A 17,111-nucleotide genomic window follows, 5' to 3' on the forward strand; every position below is an offset into this window, starting at 1 on the left:
TTTATTCTTTTATTTTTCTTTGCAGATGGTGTAATGTATAGAAGCAAAATAAGAAAATGTGTTTGATAACTATTATTATAATTTGAATATTTTATTTTCCAAAAAGAAATTAATTAATTTATTTTATACCGTAACAATGAACTATATTAAAATAAATTTTGTGGTCTAGCGGTATAAACTCTAAAAAAAGAAAAAAATAAAAATTTTTTTAATTAATTAATTAATTTTTTTAACTTGTAATACTTTTTTCTAAAATATTCTCAAGCTTTTGTTTTCAAAAATTTTGTAACAAGTTTTTCGACACAAAATGTACTTTTAACCACCATTGAACACAACCAACAACAAGAATTTGGAATGAAAAACAATGAAATGGAAATTAAAAATTACTCTAGTTAACCAAAAAAACATAAAAATAAAAATTACTCTTGAGGGAATTATCTAATGCTGTGTCACCGACTCACCGCTTGAAATGGACCGTGGTCGGCACGTGCTTACAAGTATCGTTGGATCATGTACTCTCAGTTGGATAAGCGGAGATATTTCTCCACTCTAATTTGTGTCGGACTTTTCTCAAACGTACGCGACCCTCTTCTCCACCGGGTCCGATCGACCTCTATCTCTCTGTCTCTGATAAACCCATCCTATTACCTTTCTTTCTCCTCCTCGTTCCCAAATACTATTTGAAGTTATAGGTGTCAATTATTTTCTTTATCGCTATATATAGTTGTATATAAACACATATAGATACATATATATTTTCAAGGCGGAGAGAGATGTCGGAGAAATTCTCTGCAACACTTAGAATTGGGGACCTCAATGACTACATAGCACCTTCACAAGGTTGCGTTGTTTCTCTTAACGGACTCAAGGCCAAATCCACCAAGCTCGACAAATCATTGGTAATTACTGTTTATGCTTAGGGCTTTTTTTTTTTTTTTCGCTTGATGGGTTTATAACTATATTTGATATTATTCATTGACGTAATTATTGAATTTTGTGTTCTGCTCATTATTTAGTTAGGAAGCTCACAATTTTAGTTATACACATGTTTGCTCAATACTGCAAAAATATGTGACCTTATTCCTTAACATGAGTGTTTTAGGTCGAAATTTAATGTAATACTAGCTGGTACAATTTATCTCAACATTTTTTTTGGGTTAATAATTGATCTAAATAGTCATAATATGTGAAATTTTAATTGAAATGTTTCTCATGGAGTTCATTATCGATTTAAGCTATGCTTCATTATCTTTTCAAAAACAAAAATTTATTTTTTATTTCTCAGAGAAATCTCAGAACTTTGGGAAGTATTGTTCAATGTTAACCAAAAAATACTTTATAATTCTTGGTGAAGTATCTCACTTCATAATATCTGCATTAATTTTGATTTGATTTCGATTTCTCTATTTTGCATTAATAGAATCCTGAGAAGGTTGGCTCCTCTATTGAACCACTGCAGACAAAACCAGTGCAGATTTCACTCAAGGACTGCTTAGCATGCAGGTAGTGCCTCCGCCCCTCTTCCCTCAAATGTGTACACATGTTTGTGTTAATAGCTTAAAATGTGTGACAATTTGTAGAATTTAGGGTTAAGTGCAGTAAACCCCCCTCAACTTTACCCAGAAAAGTAGTAAAACTTCTGAACGTTTTCTTTTCTTTTCTTTTTTGTGGTTTGTTTCCGGATAACCTCGATTTTTGCATATAGCACCCTCACACTAACTAGGTGTTTGAAACCTAAAGGCTATAATACAACATTCGTGTTGGGTGAGATACTTAAGTGCAATTTACCACCCTGAACTATTCCTAAAAATGCAATAAACTACAGTAAACTTTATTTTTGAGACTCTTAGTATCACTTTTTTTCACACAGCACCCTTATGATAATGCAACATCTGAAAAATAGCTGTTATACTATCACGTATGGGAGATATATTTAATACATGTTATGATAAAAATGCGCCCTTTTCTCATAACATAAAATGCCCTTTTCTGTGACAAAATTGCCCTTATTTTTTATCATTGGATCTGGTTTCTTCTAAAAGGCACAGTGGTCCCTCTGCAAAGATAATTTCTCCCCTTCATTTATACTCCTAGGCAACACCAATACTATCTCCAATAATATCCAAGTATAATTGTGTACTAGTCACCCTTTCAATTTTCGTTTTCTTAACTACACTCTCCATTGAGGCATGGACAATTGTGGGCACTTGAAATGTGCAAATTGTTCAATGTTAACAAGTTATTTTATTTTTCAAAAGGAAAATTATTATCATACTTGCTTTACAATTAACAGCAAGTAACGTCGTGTACTTATTTGCAACTTTAGTTTAGGGGGGACTACTTGGTAAAATAGGGGTTTCTGTGACTTGCGAATAGTTCAGGGAGTTCACTACAATTAATGAATTTTTACAAATGGCAAAATTGCCATTTTACCTTAGGGCGGGTTAACTCATGGCCTTATTTGCATCTTGTTATAATTTAGGAGGTTATTTACATCAGATGTTCTCTGCAACTTGCAGAATGTTTAGGGGTTTACCACACTTAACCCATAGCTTAAAATGTATGCATGTAAACACAAGAAGGCCTATTGAACATTAAGTTTTGGATGTTCCTTGAAGTTAAATATTCATATTTTTAATGGAGTAATCTTTTTTCTGTGTGCACATCGGAAACTTAAATCTCTGGATTTTCGAAACAAGTAAAAAATCATACATGTACAACTCATTTATGGTGATTGTGCAGTGGGTGCATAACATCAGCAGAGACAGTTATGCTTCAGAAGCAAAGTTTAGATGAGTTTCTTTCGCAGATCAATGAAGGGAAGGCTGTTATTGTCTCTCTCTCTCCCCAGTCAAGGGCTTCTCTTGCCGTTCATTTTGGCCTTTCCCCACTTGAAGTAAGCTTTTTCGTCCTTCCCTGTTTCCTCCATATTTGCTTCTTTAAGTTAATTATGCTGGGCTTAATCCCTTGAGTATTAACATTACCCAAGTGACATGTTACCATCTTTGGTTCATTATGAGCTTACATCTTTGTCACATTCTTTATGTTCTACTTCTATGATAATTGGTAGGAATATTGTAATTGGTGTTTCTAGTCTTGATAAACTGTATGCAGAATTAGTTGTTTTTGAGGATGCATGCATGTTCCAATGGTGCCAGTTGTTATTCCAAATTTTCAGGTTTTTAGGAAACTTACAACATTTCTCAAGTCCTTGGGAGTGAAGGCTATATTCGATACCAGCTGCAGTAGAGATATATCACTTATTGAATCGTGCAATGAATTCATATCACGTTACAAACAAAGTCATTCAATGGATGATGAAAAACATAAATCATCTCTACCCATGATTTCCTCAGCTTGTCCAGGTAAAAATGCCTTGTCCTAATAATATTTTTGCCATTGCATGCACACACAATCATGAAGAAATTGTTTGCTATGTGACTTACGTCCTGCCATGATGTGTTATACAAATATTTCTCTCAAATTCCAGGTTGGATATGCTATGCCGAAAAAACTCTTGGATCCTATATTTTGCCTTATATATCCTCAGTGAAGAGTCCCCAACAAACTATTGGAGCTATCATCAAGCACCAGATATGCCAAAAGCTATCTCTTAGGTAAGGCATTCAATCTAATATGCATGCACAGCTTAATTAATTCACAAATCATAATCATATCAAGATTGTGACCTGAAGACATTTTCTATTTTAGAATCTATTTGTATAAGGCGTGAGCCATAAGGATATCATGTTACCTAACTTATCCAAAAGAAGAAAGATCATGTCACCCAAATAATTTGTATTGGCACAACAATGATTGTCGAGTCAATGAGGGTTGTAGACAGTTTTTAGAGGTTCTTGTCCGATATCGGATCCAAATGGGGAAAGTCATAGGCTTATATGGGGATATGCAACACTACCTAATAGCTTAAGCTTTTGGGTTAGAGAACAAGCGCTCAGCCCATTGCAAGTGGTATCAGAGGTCTGGTATCACGCCAAGCGCCCACTCGGGAGGTGTCCGGGTAGGTAAGGTGTTCCGACTGCAACGAGTGCATTGCGAGTTTGGGTGGGAATAATGTTAGAGGTTCTGTCCCACATCGGATCCGAATGAGGAAGGTCATGAGCTTATGGGTGGGTATGCAGCACTACCTAAGGCTTTTGGGTCAGACCGCAAGCGCCCAGCTAGTTACAAATGTCCTCTTTTTTGCAATCTGCATTTAGTTATATGATGGACACAAGTGGCAGCAATCCATATTTCTATCCATGAAGTAGAAGCTCTTGTTCAATGTTGTACTAAATCTTGTTGGATCATATTTGTCTTTTTGTTTTTCCCAATTTTATCAAGTATTGAAATTTTATAAACCCACCCCTGCCCAATATGGACCCACAAAATAATAATAATAATAATAATAATAACAATAGAAATAAAATAAATAAATAAATCACCCTCACCTCTACTCATGCCCACCAAAAAAGGGGTTAATATCTAAGCACAAAAAGTAAAACCGGTCTAACATGCATTTGGGCCTCATTAATTAACGTTGTGATGAAAGACTTGGCTCCTTTAATAATCTTTGTCTTATCTTCATGTTGCTGAAGATGGCAATGCGAAATCAAATTGTCATCAAACCTGATATTTGTTCAGGTGCATCTACTAATGATGGAGTCCTTAAGAAAGAAGACATTTCTAGGACTTGCAGGTTAAATCTAACTACCTAGAAACTAAACAATAAACACTACTCACACACACGTGCCTCAACTGAGGCTTGAACCCTTGACCTCTCTTTGGGAAGTAAGAGCCTGATACAGTTGGACTACTGGCCCGTTGGTATAAACCTTCCCTCTTAACATCACTAATATATAGATTTTTTACTTTTTTTTATTTCATTCTCGATAAATCTGACACCCTGATCCTTGAAATGACATGATTGAAGAAGAACAAAACTTAAATTTAGTACTGAAGATGAGTTTCTTATTTATGAAACAAATGAAAACCCTTTTCTTTATAAGTTTTATCACATCCCATTTAATTTGATTAGTAATTGAGTATGTTCTTAAAAACAATAATATTAAACAATACGGTATAATAAAACATGTTATGTATTTAAATGGGTAGTATGTGTCTACGACTCTATGTACTTGTTCCAACTTTTGGATACATGTTCCCGTATCCTAAGATTTGGAATTCGAGGAAGTCCGATACTTAGACACACACCCACACCCTTTGTACTTACCCAAGTCCGGATAACATATCACATAATGTAGGTTAGATTTTGACGTGCAACATTTAATTATCTGTGTGGCTTTCACATGGCATTCTTATGGTCCTTCACGTGGCCCTTGAGCTGGCTTCCACATGTTGGCCCCTCCACCAGATACATGCCCCAATACCTCATGATGCATGGCTCTACTATTTTGACCACCTCTTGGGGTGTGTCATATCGGTCCCTGAAAGGCCTATATGAACGTTTTCTTGGTAACTTTAGCCTTTAATATGGGCATTGACTATTGAGGCAATACCAAGGTCCTCTTGTGCTGTGGAATTGGATCTCCTTTTGTGGTTTCTTCTCTATTACATCCTGCACATTATGGCCCCTCATAAATCCATCTCTGGGTACATGCACTTTGTTGCAATAAGGCCATATTTATGTTTTGTCTCAGCCACTTTGATATAGTCCGAACACCACATTTTCCTATACTAGGATACCTTGAGGTTTACTGTTTTAGCAACTCGAACCAAGGACTAACCCAGCATTGTGGTTCAACCTGCAGGTAATGTCTTGGCCAATTTAGAGAGGAAAAGAATTCTATACTCAGAACTTCATCTACTTCACCCACTTGTTCTTCTTGCTGACTGGTAGGCCTTGGCTTCTAATACGCACCTACATCTTTCTGCTCACCACATGCGTCATATTTTACTAGATGTCATCTACACATTTGGACTCCTATAATTAAGGATTGTAGGAGCCGATTGAGATTTGTACTCTAATATCCTTTGAGGTGAAATCTACACTTCACACCTTGATTTTTTTATTAGCATCACCTCTCTCTCTTTGTGTGTGATAAGATCGCCCTTGGTATCATTAGCGTATTGCCTCCTTGGCAATAACCCTAACCCTACTAACCCACATATAGTTGTATAGTGTTGTATTGATGCTAGAGTTAGAAGTGGTGAACCGGGGGATTGTATGTAAATTGGATATAGTGTCGACTGCTCGGTTTTCTATCTTAGTAAACAGGTCACCAGCAGGTTTCTTTGCAAGTTCGAGAGGTTTACGTCAGGGGGACCCATTGTCCCCATTTCTATTCATTATTGTTATGGATGCTTTTAGTAGACTCATGAAAAGGGCAGAGGTTCTGGGATTTATTCAAGGTTTTACAGTGGCTATGCGCCAAATTAGATTTGTACATCTCACTTGCTGTTGGCTGATGGCACTATTATGTCTTGTGATGCTAGTGTGAATCAAGTGAGACACTTGAGGTGTGTTTTGACCTGTTTTCAAGTGGTTTCGGGGTTGAAGATTAATATTGGAAAGAGTATGATTGTTCCAGTTGGGGATGTGGGACATATTCATGAGTTGGCAGCTATTTTGGGTTACGGAGTGGAGGATTTTCCTATTTCTTATTTGGGGCTGCCATTGGGTGCTTCCCCGAGGAGAGTTGTTTGGGATCTAGTGGTGGAATGTTTTCAAAAGAGGTTATCGGGGTGGAAGAAGCAATATTTGTCGAAAGGGGGTAAACTTACATTGCTGAAGAGTACCTTAGCTAATCTTCCTACATATTTCATGTCTTTGTTTCCAATCCCTAAAACAGTGATTGGTAGACTTAATAAGATTCAGGGGAATTTTTGTGGGGGGTGTGTAAGGGAGGAGTTTAAGTACCACCTTGTGAATTGGGAGAAAGTGTGCACCCCGATTCAAAGAGGAATTGGGATTGCACAGGTTGGATATGTTTAATAAAGCTCTGTTAGGGAAATGGTTATGGAGATTTGGATGCGAAAGGTCCGTGTTTTGGAGGCATGTTATTGCTTGCCGATTTGGGGAAGAGGAGGGGAGGTTTGAGTGTCCAGAGTTTTGAATGCATCAGCGGGTATGGGATCATGGAAAGGTATTAGGAGGGGGTGGGACAAATTCTCTAAGCGGATACGGTTTTGAGTTAGGGATGGTAGTTTTGTGAGGTTTTGGATGGATGTTTGGTGTGGGGATGTGGCGTTGGCTTATAGGTTTCCTAGACTTTATAGGATGGTTGAGGTGTGGCATGCGCTGGTGGCAGATTATTTTAGGTTAAAGAATGGGAGAGCTACTTGGGATGTGAGATTTCGAAAAAAATTTAATGATTGGGAGTTGTTGGAGTTTACCAAATTAATGGGATTAATTTATAATCAAGTGGTGGAGGGGGAAGGAAGGGATGAGATGGTGTGGAATGGGGATTCTAGAGGGGTGTTCAAGGTGAGGTTGTTTTATAAAAGTCTTACGAATTCAATGAGCGACGAGTTTCCTTGGAAGGCTGTTTGGAGTACTTAAGCTTCCATAATGGTGGCTTCTTTCACGTGGACAGCGGCACTTGGCAGCATTCTTACTTTGGATAATCTCAGAAAAAGACACCAAATAACAGTTAATTGGTGTTGCATGTGCAAGAAGGCTGGTGAATTGGCTTGTTGCCATAGTTGTCAAAGGCGCTGGAGGCGCGCGCCTGAGGCACAAGGCGCCTCCAGACGCCATGTTGTCACCTTAAGTACACTTAAGGCGGCTGTGTTAACTAAGGCGTGCGCCTTTCACACCAAGGCACCAGGCTACAGGCTCTCTAAGGGCGCACCTGTTTGAAAAGTTGTTTTTTACTTCTTTTTGTTATTTTGTTTTTGTTTGTTTATTGTTTGTGTATTGTTGTTATATTATTATTATTATTATTATTTCTATTCTATTATTTTATTAGTTAATATAATAGAAAGCTGAAAGCCTACAAGTTGCAACATAAAAAACAAAAAAAAGAGAAGCAAAAAGCAAAGGAAGAAGACAGAGGCAGCGAAGGCACTCGGACTCTCGGATCTGCGTCGGCCAGCAGGTAAGTTCTCCTTCTTCTCTTCTTCTTCTTTCCTCCTTTTCTCGAATCTGCCGGATCTGTCTCAGATTTTTTTTTTCTTCTTTTCCTCTTCTTCTTCTCTCGAGACTCGGCTCTCTCCTCTGGCAGATTTACTTTTATTTTTCTTCTTTTATTTTTTTTTTTCTCAAGTTTTATTCTTCTTTATTTTTTTCTTTTTTTTTTCTTCTTTTCTTCTTCTTCTTCTCTCGAGTCTCGGCTTTCTCCCGGCAGATTTTTTTTTATTTTTCTTCTTCTTTTATTTTTTATATTTTTTTATTATTTTATTATTATTTTTTTTTTCTCGAGTTTTATTCTTCTTTTTCTTTTTCTTTTTTCTTCTTTTCTTCTTCTCTCGAGTCTCGGCTCTCTCCTGGCAGATTTATTTTTATTTTTCTTCTTCTTTTTATTTTTTATTTATTTGTGTGAGGTACTTTATATTTACCTGCTTGGAAGCCTTGGATTAGATTATTAATACAATGTATTGCTCTCACTATTTATTTATTTATTTGTGTGATCCTGATTTATTTGTGTGAACAGCTGTATTTGTTCCATTCTAACATGTTATTGGTTTGAGGAAATGCATTTTTATCAAATTTTGTTAAAATGAAATAATTAGTTAAGTGTACTCTAAATTATAGAAGACAATCTCAAATTGTAAATAGCTCATGTACTGTTAAAATGAAATAATTTTGTTAAAATGAAATAATTACCCATTTACTGTTATATTATTTTCATATAATTAGGTTCTATTATTGAAAGAATGTTTAGTTGTTAAATCACTTACCCAAAAATGAAAAATAGAATCAATCATGGTGCTTATAGAAAATTAAATTGATTTGATTTGAAAGTATATCACATCCTTGTGGTTTTTGCAAGATAAATTCATAATTTCTATTTAATGCATCTTTATATATACTATTGCATCTTTAATATTTTATTGGGTGGGTTTTGTTTTTGTTTTTTTCAACGTGCGCCTTGCTTCAGTGGGGCGCGCCTCTTGCCTTGCGCCTTGCGCCTCAGGCTCCAGGAGGCATTTGCGCTTTTGTGCGCCCTGAGCCTTTAACAACTATGCTTGTTGCATTGTAGAGTGGCAGCGGTTGTTTGGAGTCTGATGCTGAAAGTATTTGGGGTGGAATGGGTAGTGTCAAGTAATACAAGGGATATGTTAGAAGCTTGGAGAGGGAATAGAGTGGAAAGTCGGGTTAGGAAGGCGTGGAGGGTTGCACCTCTTTGTATTTGGTGGGGTTGTGGCATGAAAGGAATAGGAGATCTTTCGAAGGACAGGAATCGTCGGTGTGGGTTATCAAGGCGAATATTTTGCGTTCTCTTTATTCTTGGGTTAATGGGAAAAATTGCCCATCTGTAGATAGTTTTTTGGATCTCGTTGACAACTTATCGTTGTATTGACGCGTTTGCGTTTTTTTTAATTGTTTTGTAAGGGTTCACTCCCCTCTGAGTGTGTTTGTTTATACATCTTTACTTATCCAAAAAAAAAAAAGTTGTATAGTGTTATTAAGCATTCCAATTTCCTTTTTTCAAAAAGGTTTGAAACGTGCTTCCCGAGATGATTATCATAACTTCATTGTAGGAGCCTGAGGTTATATTTTTCTTCTGAATTAAAAGTCATATAGAAGTCCCAAAAAGGTCCACCACACAAAAAATAAAACTCATTTGACTGATATTTCGTATATTGGTGGGGCTCAATTTGGATATATCTCTATATCTGGAGGTACTGTATCAGTAGTCTCTTGTGGGATTTCAGTACCATTGACAAAAATCTCAAGGATACATCAAAATCTTGTCAAGTTCTTATGTCATCTTCATATTATCTTGCATGCTTGTGAAGTTCTGATATGCTTTCTTATTTTATACTGAATTATCTCCATTCAACAGGCCAGATGAAATCTACCACGTGACAGTGATGCCTTGTTATGATAAAAAGCTTGAGGCTGCTAGGGATGACTTTGTGTTTCAAGTGGAACATCAAGGTGATGGTCATGAGAATGCTAGTATAGAAATTACAGAGGTAGACTCTGTGTTGACATCTGGAGAGATATTAGACTTGATACAGGTGCCACCATGATTTTCCATATATAGTAATTTTACAAGTTTGGGTAGTGCTATGTCATAGTTTCTTTCTTTATTTATTTTATTGTTTTGGTTTTTGCAGTTAAAATCAGTAGATTTCAAAGCATTGGAAGAGTCTCCCCTAGATAAATTGTAAGAAAATTATCCTTCAAAGGTTCTCTTGATTTGTCTAAGTTACTTTATCAAATGGAATGAATGTTATTGTCCTACAGGCTAACAAATGTTAATGACGAGGGACATCTTTATGGGGTTTATGGAAGCTCTGGAGGATATGCAGACACAATTTTTCGATATGCTGCTAAAATGCTTTTTGGGAGAGAAATTAAAGGCCCTCTGGACTATAAGACTATAAGGAATTCAGATTTCCAAGAGGTGACTCTTGAAGTAAGTTTGGTCTAACCTTATCTTGTTCACATCGTTTGGTAGACATAGGAGCACTATGCGTTGTGAGAATTTGGAAATTGTCAAGCAGTGGTGGAACCTGAATGTTGCATAAGCATTAGGAGTGTTGCTTCACTTTGAGGGTCTAGCTAACTAGGTTTCGTTTTAAAAAGGATCAGTCTAATTTGTGATCCAATTTAGCCTGTCCCTTATATGTCAAGACATTGGACATTGCTGAAATGTCGAAGTTTCATATAATATGGAATAATAGTGTGGAAGTATCAGAGAGTTCATAGGTGTATGCAATACCAACTTCTATTGGTTCCTTTGCTTGTGCAAAATAAATCATGGAAGTATCAGAGTTTATAGGTGTGTGCAACACCAACTTCTATTGGTTTTTATTTGCAGTAATATATGCACATGTATACACACGTAAAGTAGGGATAGAATCAGGTTGGTCAGTCAAGTTTGGGTTATGCTGCCTGATTTCTCAACTCAAGCTTTACTGAAACTAAATTGGGATTTGGATTTTAACTCAGGCCAGACCAAGTTCAGAAGAACGATGAAAAATGGGTTTGGGTTCAAGTTGCGTACTCATATTACCCTAGTAAAACCTGCCAAGTGACAATCTGCCCTTCTGACTGTCCCACTTCTCCATCACACCCACTTTACTTCTTTGGAGACTCAAACCCTCACCATCCACTGGGCCACAAGGCCCTTGGTCCATTTGTCCTATTGAAGTGTATGAATTTAGAAAAATATTAGTTGCTCTATTGCGTGTGATGATATCATGATTACAGGGAAATCATGTCATCTTTTAATGCAGGTGGAAGGCAAAACATTACTGAAGTTTGCCCTATGTTATGGCTTCAGAAACCTGCAGAATGTTGTGAGGAAAATCAAAATTGGAAAATGCGATTACCATTATCTGGAGGTTATGGCATGCCCGTCAGGTATTTTCTTTTATTTTCAGATTAGTTCATTTATATTGAAATAGGGGTTCTATATGTAGACATCTACTGTGTTTTTCTTCTTCATCGCTCCTGAAGTTTAATGTGCACGGAATTTACTTTTCTTTTGATCAACAGGGTGCTTGAATGGTGGTGGTCAAATCAAGCCAAAGTCAGGGCAATCTGGCAAGGATTTGATTCAATCATTAGAAAATGCTTATATGGAAAATGTAAGTATTTGGTTGGAGGAGAGGACTTATTTAGGTGTGGTACTATTATTTATAGTTACATCATCTTGGATTCTACTTCATCTAAGACTGCACCCTTACCTGGAGTTTAGAGTGTGGTGTGAAGTTCTTATTATCCACCTGAACCTTTACCTGGGGTTCTGATTGTGCTTATGCTTATTCTTGCTTGTTTACAAGTCTATTAATGCTTACAAGTGTGGATTTGATTAAGGAACTAATTAATTTTTCTTTTACAATATTCAGGTTTTGGTTGCTGATCCTTTTGAGAATCCCCTTGTAAAAAGTTTATATGATGTGTGGCTTGAGCAACCTGGTTCAGAGAAAGCTAAGAAACACATGCACACGGCATACCACCCTGTTGTAAAAAGTATTACTTCTCAGTTACAGAACTGGTGAGAGGAGGTTTTTGTCCCAAATTCCATTTCTAGTGGAATGGTGGAGACTCCCGTTTTGTGTTTCCTCAAATCCACTTCTGTTCCAAAGTGTTCCTGTGGCAAGTGGCACAAGGATTCATTTACCTTAACATCCATCACCTCTTGGATGTGGTATTGCAAATATGGACGAGTCCAATTTTGGTAGAGAGAACAGATTATCCATGAGGGCACTCCTCCGGTCATGTATATATAACCTGCGTTTTGATTTTTGTTTTTCTTATCATAGAAATAGTTCGTTGCGGGTGAACTTATATAGAATTATGTATGTAAAGCATACACCATTTTCATTGTTTATTCTTTTCTTTTTTGTGCATGGGGTCCAGGAATATCCGGTGCATGTATACTAATCCTTTTTCTTGTAATTTTTCACAATTCTCTGTATTTAAACTGTCAGGAAAGAGTGATGCCCTGTTATGGAACTAAACAACACACTTTTAAGAGTTTTATTTTCGTTCCTTGATTGACAAACGACGTAAAGGAGGTTGGGTTGCCTTTGCTATTGTGACCCGTACTTGCTGGTTTTAATTCAGTGTTGGGTTTTTCTTTTTGTTCATTTTCCCAAAAATAAAGTCTTTTGAAGTTGATATTGCAATCTTACCGTTAATTGGGAAAACTATACTCTGCGCAATTGGGGTGAGAATGTGTCTTGGTTAGTGACAATGACTAACGATGCTCAAATGGTTTCTGAAGCATCTTTGTTCTTCGTTGGAATAACGGTGCAACGGTGACAGTACAGTACATATGCATGTTTTCATGCTATGGTAAAATATTCTGAAAAAATAATAAATAAAATAAAATAAAAGACAAAAATGGTCGATTAGGTGGTTGTTTTCGTGTGAATGTTCTCGATCTTGCTGGATTGAGAAGTTTTATGACAGTTTTTTTTTTTTCTTCTTCTTCCTAAATAATTGAAGATTTGTTATTATGTTACTATCATTTGAGGTTACCTCATAAGGTATTCAATCAGGGACAGATTCAGAAATTTAATTGTGTGGGAGAGCAAAAGTGATTATTATTATTATTATTATTATTATTTTTAATTTGAGAGTAGGCAACATTAAAATTTCCTAAGTATATAATTTTAAAAAGATAAAATTATTAGTATTTGGTACCAAAAATAAATTATATTATATTAGTTAAATGCTATATATTTCTTTCAAGCATGTTGTTAGGAGTGACTCATTTATAAGACAATTAATTCGATTGATATTATAAATTTTTAATGGAACATACAACTAATGCATTATTTCTTTTTAAAATAAAAGATAACAATAGAAATATAGCATTTATTTTGTTTGACTCTTCAATATGAAAATTAATATGGGACGTTCTAAAATGGAAAAACGGTGAGACATTCGAAAATGAACTACTGATACGAGAAATAGTGAGTATTTCTTTTAATAAATTAATTATGCTTTGTGTATCATATTAATTACTAAATGAATACAATTATTCTTCTATTGATCGTTATAAGTTTGTTTTTATATAATTGTTAAATATAAAAATTTAGTACTATTAATATAATCAATGTAAAAAACAGCCTAATTTAGTGATTTTACTTTAGGCATCAAACTTTATCAAGCCACCCTAGTTATCTCAACGTCGGTTTGAGAGCAATGTCTCATTATTTTTGAAGTTTCTTTTTTTCGGGAACGATAATTCCATAGCTGTTGCCTTTTTGTTACTTAAAAATAAATAATAATAAAAATATTCGGAGATGTATGTATTTGGAGAATTATATAATGTATGGATTTTAGATTTTTAATAATATTTTCTTTCTAGTCTTCGTATGGATAAAGGTCGATAATTTAGCATTGCACCACGAGTGTTAGATGCACTAACAGAAAACACCAGAGAAAACAAACGACAGTAACGGAAAACAAAACGACAGTAAAAAATTAAATATAAAAAAAATGCGGCGAATTTCGTCCGGTACACAGTTAAAACAGGGGGCTGGTCCGAGGTTTCCGAACCTTGGAAGAGAACTTGAAACAATAAGGAGCCCCTCCCTTTCTCTGCAACGTCTCTCGTGTTTGATCCGCAAAGAGAACGAAAATGGTAAACCATCTTCTGCCTCTCTCTCTCTCTCTCCAAATTCTGTGTTTCTGGGATTATTATATATGTAATTTCTTGTCTTTCAGTCTTCTATTCCACATTATCAGAGTTGTATTCATGTTTTTTTTTTTTTTCGGAAATACTAATAATCTTCATCCATGTTTTTGGAAGCTCTGTCTTTTTGTTGCCTGATTGATTGTTATGTGCCTTCTTTCTCTAAGTTTTCATATAATAACTCAGGGTAGGGCTTCTGTTGTTTCTTTTGTGCTCTCATTTATTGTTTTCTTCTAATTTTTTTATTCTGTTTTTCTATGTTTATAAGATTTTGGGAGAAATCATTTTTAAAATGTAACACTTAACCCTTTTTTTTTTTGTAAGTTAAAGAACACTTGACCTTATTAAACAATGCCAAACACAAATCACCAATAAAAATGTTTACCCATGTGAATAACTAGTCAATTGAACGCGTTGTTTAGTCCGGGTGAGTAGCATTGCTCAAATTTGGCTCATTTGAAAGAATTTAACACTCAGTGTAAAGATTATTCACATTGTTGATACAGTGCACCTAAAAGTCCCCATCTTTTCATGCAATTTTCAAATTCCATTGATTTGGTATTCAGATGTTCTCTTTTTCTTTATTTTTCCATTGCAAATTAGTTCTTGAAAAAGTTTCCTAGAAACCAAACAGGCACATAATTTACACCCCCATATGTATGAACGAATGTTTTAATTATATGGCTTGGGGACAATTTATCATGTGTTGGTGGTAGGGATGGGAAAGATTCTCTCTTACATCTGCAAAATTTTATTCTTATATCCTGAAAATTATTTCGAAATGTACTTGCGGTGCTGCATTGGTGTTAATAAGGTTGAAAAAAAAAAAAAAAAGGGAATGGGTTTTTATGGTTATTTGGATTTGACAGACTACTTCAAGACGCCTTTCAGACAGGAAAATTGCAAGGTTTGATAAGAATATCACCAAGAGAGGATCAGTTCCTGAAACCACCAAGAAAGGAAACGACTATCCAGTTGGGCCTATTGTTCTTGGGCTCTTTGTTTTTGTGGTCATCGGATCATGTATGCTCTTTAGACCCTGTTGACATCCTTTATTTATTCTATGCAGCTATGCTTCCTCCTTTGCCCCTTTGTTACTTTTACCATTATTCTTTTATGTCCTGTATTAGTTAGAAATTCACATCACTGGAGGGAATCATGAACAATATTGCCTATAAAAGGGATTTAGAGTATCTTGAATACTGGCTTAGGGTTGAGAAATCTATGAAATGATTTTTTTTTTTTTTTTTTTTTTTCTACTTTGTGCTTTTGCTTTACATTGAGATTGGGAAAGTAAAAACAGAGAAAGTGAAGGTCAAAATAGAGGAGATGAACTCGGTGTAGGTCATGAGAATGAGTAGCCTAGAGAATTTGGGAAAGAAAAGAAGAAAGTGTTGGGAACCGTCAACCTAAACATTTTCTAAACAGTTTTGAGTGGGGACAAGTTCACAATTAGAAAATAATATACATAGAAATTTTGAATTAAAAAAAGTTCGGTGGGACACCTGCCCCCACGGGCATATATGTGGTTGAGTGGTTCTGCCATTGTTGTGATGCGAAGTTTGTGGTAGAGTTGTGACTTGGAGTCGCATGCCATGGTTTTTTATGTCCATTTATAGTCGCTTTCTATATTTTTCCAGCTGAGGAGTGGCATGCGAACAATAATGTTCTTGTGCTACTGCTACCAAGTGTCTTTAATGAGTTTCTGAAATAACCTCCATATTTTATACCATTATTGTTATAAAAAAAAAAAAATTTAAAAAGGCTGGTAATATTGCTAAAGACTGCTTTTATGCTTCCAAGGTACTTTTAATTTTCAAACGAACAATTATGCCCCTAACCGAAAAATAAAATAGACTCATGAATTCACCTCCCCCCTCTCTCTCTCATCTTTTCGTTGTTGTCATAGTAAGGTTACCAATGTTGCCACCACTACCTCCATTTCGTTCACTCTGTCAATGATACCATCGCCCTTACTGATGTCACCAGCTATATCATACTTTTGAGGCTACCATTTTCTCCTCCTTGTTTTTGTTTCCATATATTTGCCACACTTTGTTACTAACTTAAATATTTGGAGATGAAAATATTAATCTTCTGAATTTCCACGGTCTACCATTCCCACTTATGTGGTCTACATTATTTTGGAAGTGGTGGTCAAATTTTTATGTATTTTGTGCTAGTTTTATTTTGTATGGTCTACATTGTTTTATCATGCAAATTATTAATTTAAAGCTTCTGACTTATTGCTTTTCCTTTGTTGGTTGGCAGTTCTGTTTCAGATTATCAGGACAGCCACCGGTGGTGGGGCGTTGGCCTGAGGAAATGGGGTAGGAAGTTTTGTTGAGAATGTGATTCTGTGGTTGGATACCACCATGAGTAACAAATAATTAGTGTCGGAATGTGAAGTTAAAAACATATTTACTTGCTCAATAAAATAAAATGGTGTTATGCGCTTGATCTAGGTTTTCTGCTAGCACATATTTCCCTTATAGAGTAGTTCTTTGCTGGAGTGGTACTCCATTTAGGAATTTTACAAATCTGCACATCCACCTCTGTTGTACACTGTACAATAATAGACTGTATCGATAGCGGCTGAAAGCAACAGTTTCTAAGAAGTTGTATAGAGGATTCTCTGGTCCAAAAGAATTCATATAGCCCAGACTGAAATTAAACATATGCATTTCACTATGTTTATACATGCTTGCACATAAATTATGTTTAGGGAAACATTAGGATGCTAAATTTTGCTTCCAGGATTCCTAATTGCGCGCGCGGATAATATAGAGAGAGTTTTATTTATTCTAGTAAGCTGTGAATTTC

The 17,111-nt window shown here is 35.7% G+C and overlaps 1 protein-coding gene and 1 long non-coding RNA gene across 2 annotated transcripts; both read left to right on the top strand.

The window, feature by feature from the left end:
• Nucleotides 1-521: 521 nt before the first annotated feature.
• Nucleotides 522-12,647, top strand: LOC132267879 (protein NAR1). Its single transcript, XM_059768828.1, has 11 exons — nt 522-899; nt 1,421-1,503; nt 2,743-2,896; nt 3,179-3,365; nt 3,491-3,617; nt 9,972-10,149; nt 10,249-10,298; nt 10,379-10,550; nt 11,374-11,500; nt 11,636-11,727; nt 11,989-12,647. The coding sequence occupies exons 1-11, from the start codon at nt 774-776 to the stop codon at nt 12,139-12,141; spliced, it is 1,449 nt and encodes a 482-aa protein (XP_059624811.1). The 5' UTR covers nt 522-773; the 3' UTR covers nt 12,142-12,647.
• A 1,455-nt stretch (nt 12,648-14,102) lies between these two features.
• Nucleotides 14,103-16,936, top strand: LOC132267911 (uncharacterized). The gene is made up of 3 exons (XR_009469129.1): nt 14,103-14,237; nt 15,158-15,311; nt 16,560-16,936. It is a non-coding gene; the product is annotated as an uncharacterized LOC132267911 (long non-coding RNA).
• Nucleotides 16,937-17,111: the final 175 nt, after the last annotated feature.

This window comes from Cornus florida, unplaced genomic scaffold (assembly GCF_030987335.1).
Source record: "Cornus florida cultivar Cherokee Brave unplaced genomic scaffold, ASM3098733v1 CherokeeBrave_3.0.0_Hap2_Chr01, whole genome shotgun sequence".
In the NCBI taxonomy this organism is placed as follows: domain Eukaryota; kingdom Viridiplantae; phylum Streptophyta; class Magnoliopsida; order Cornales; family Cornaceae; genus Cornus; species Cornus florida.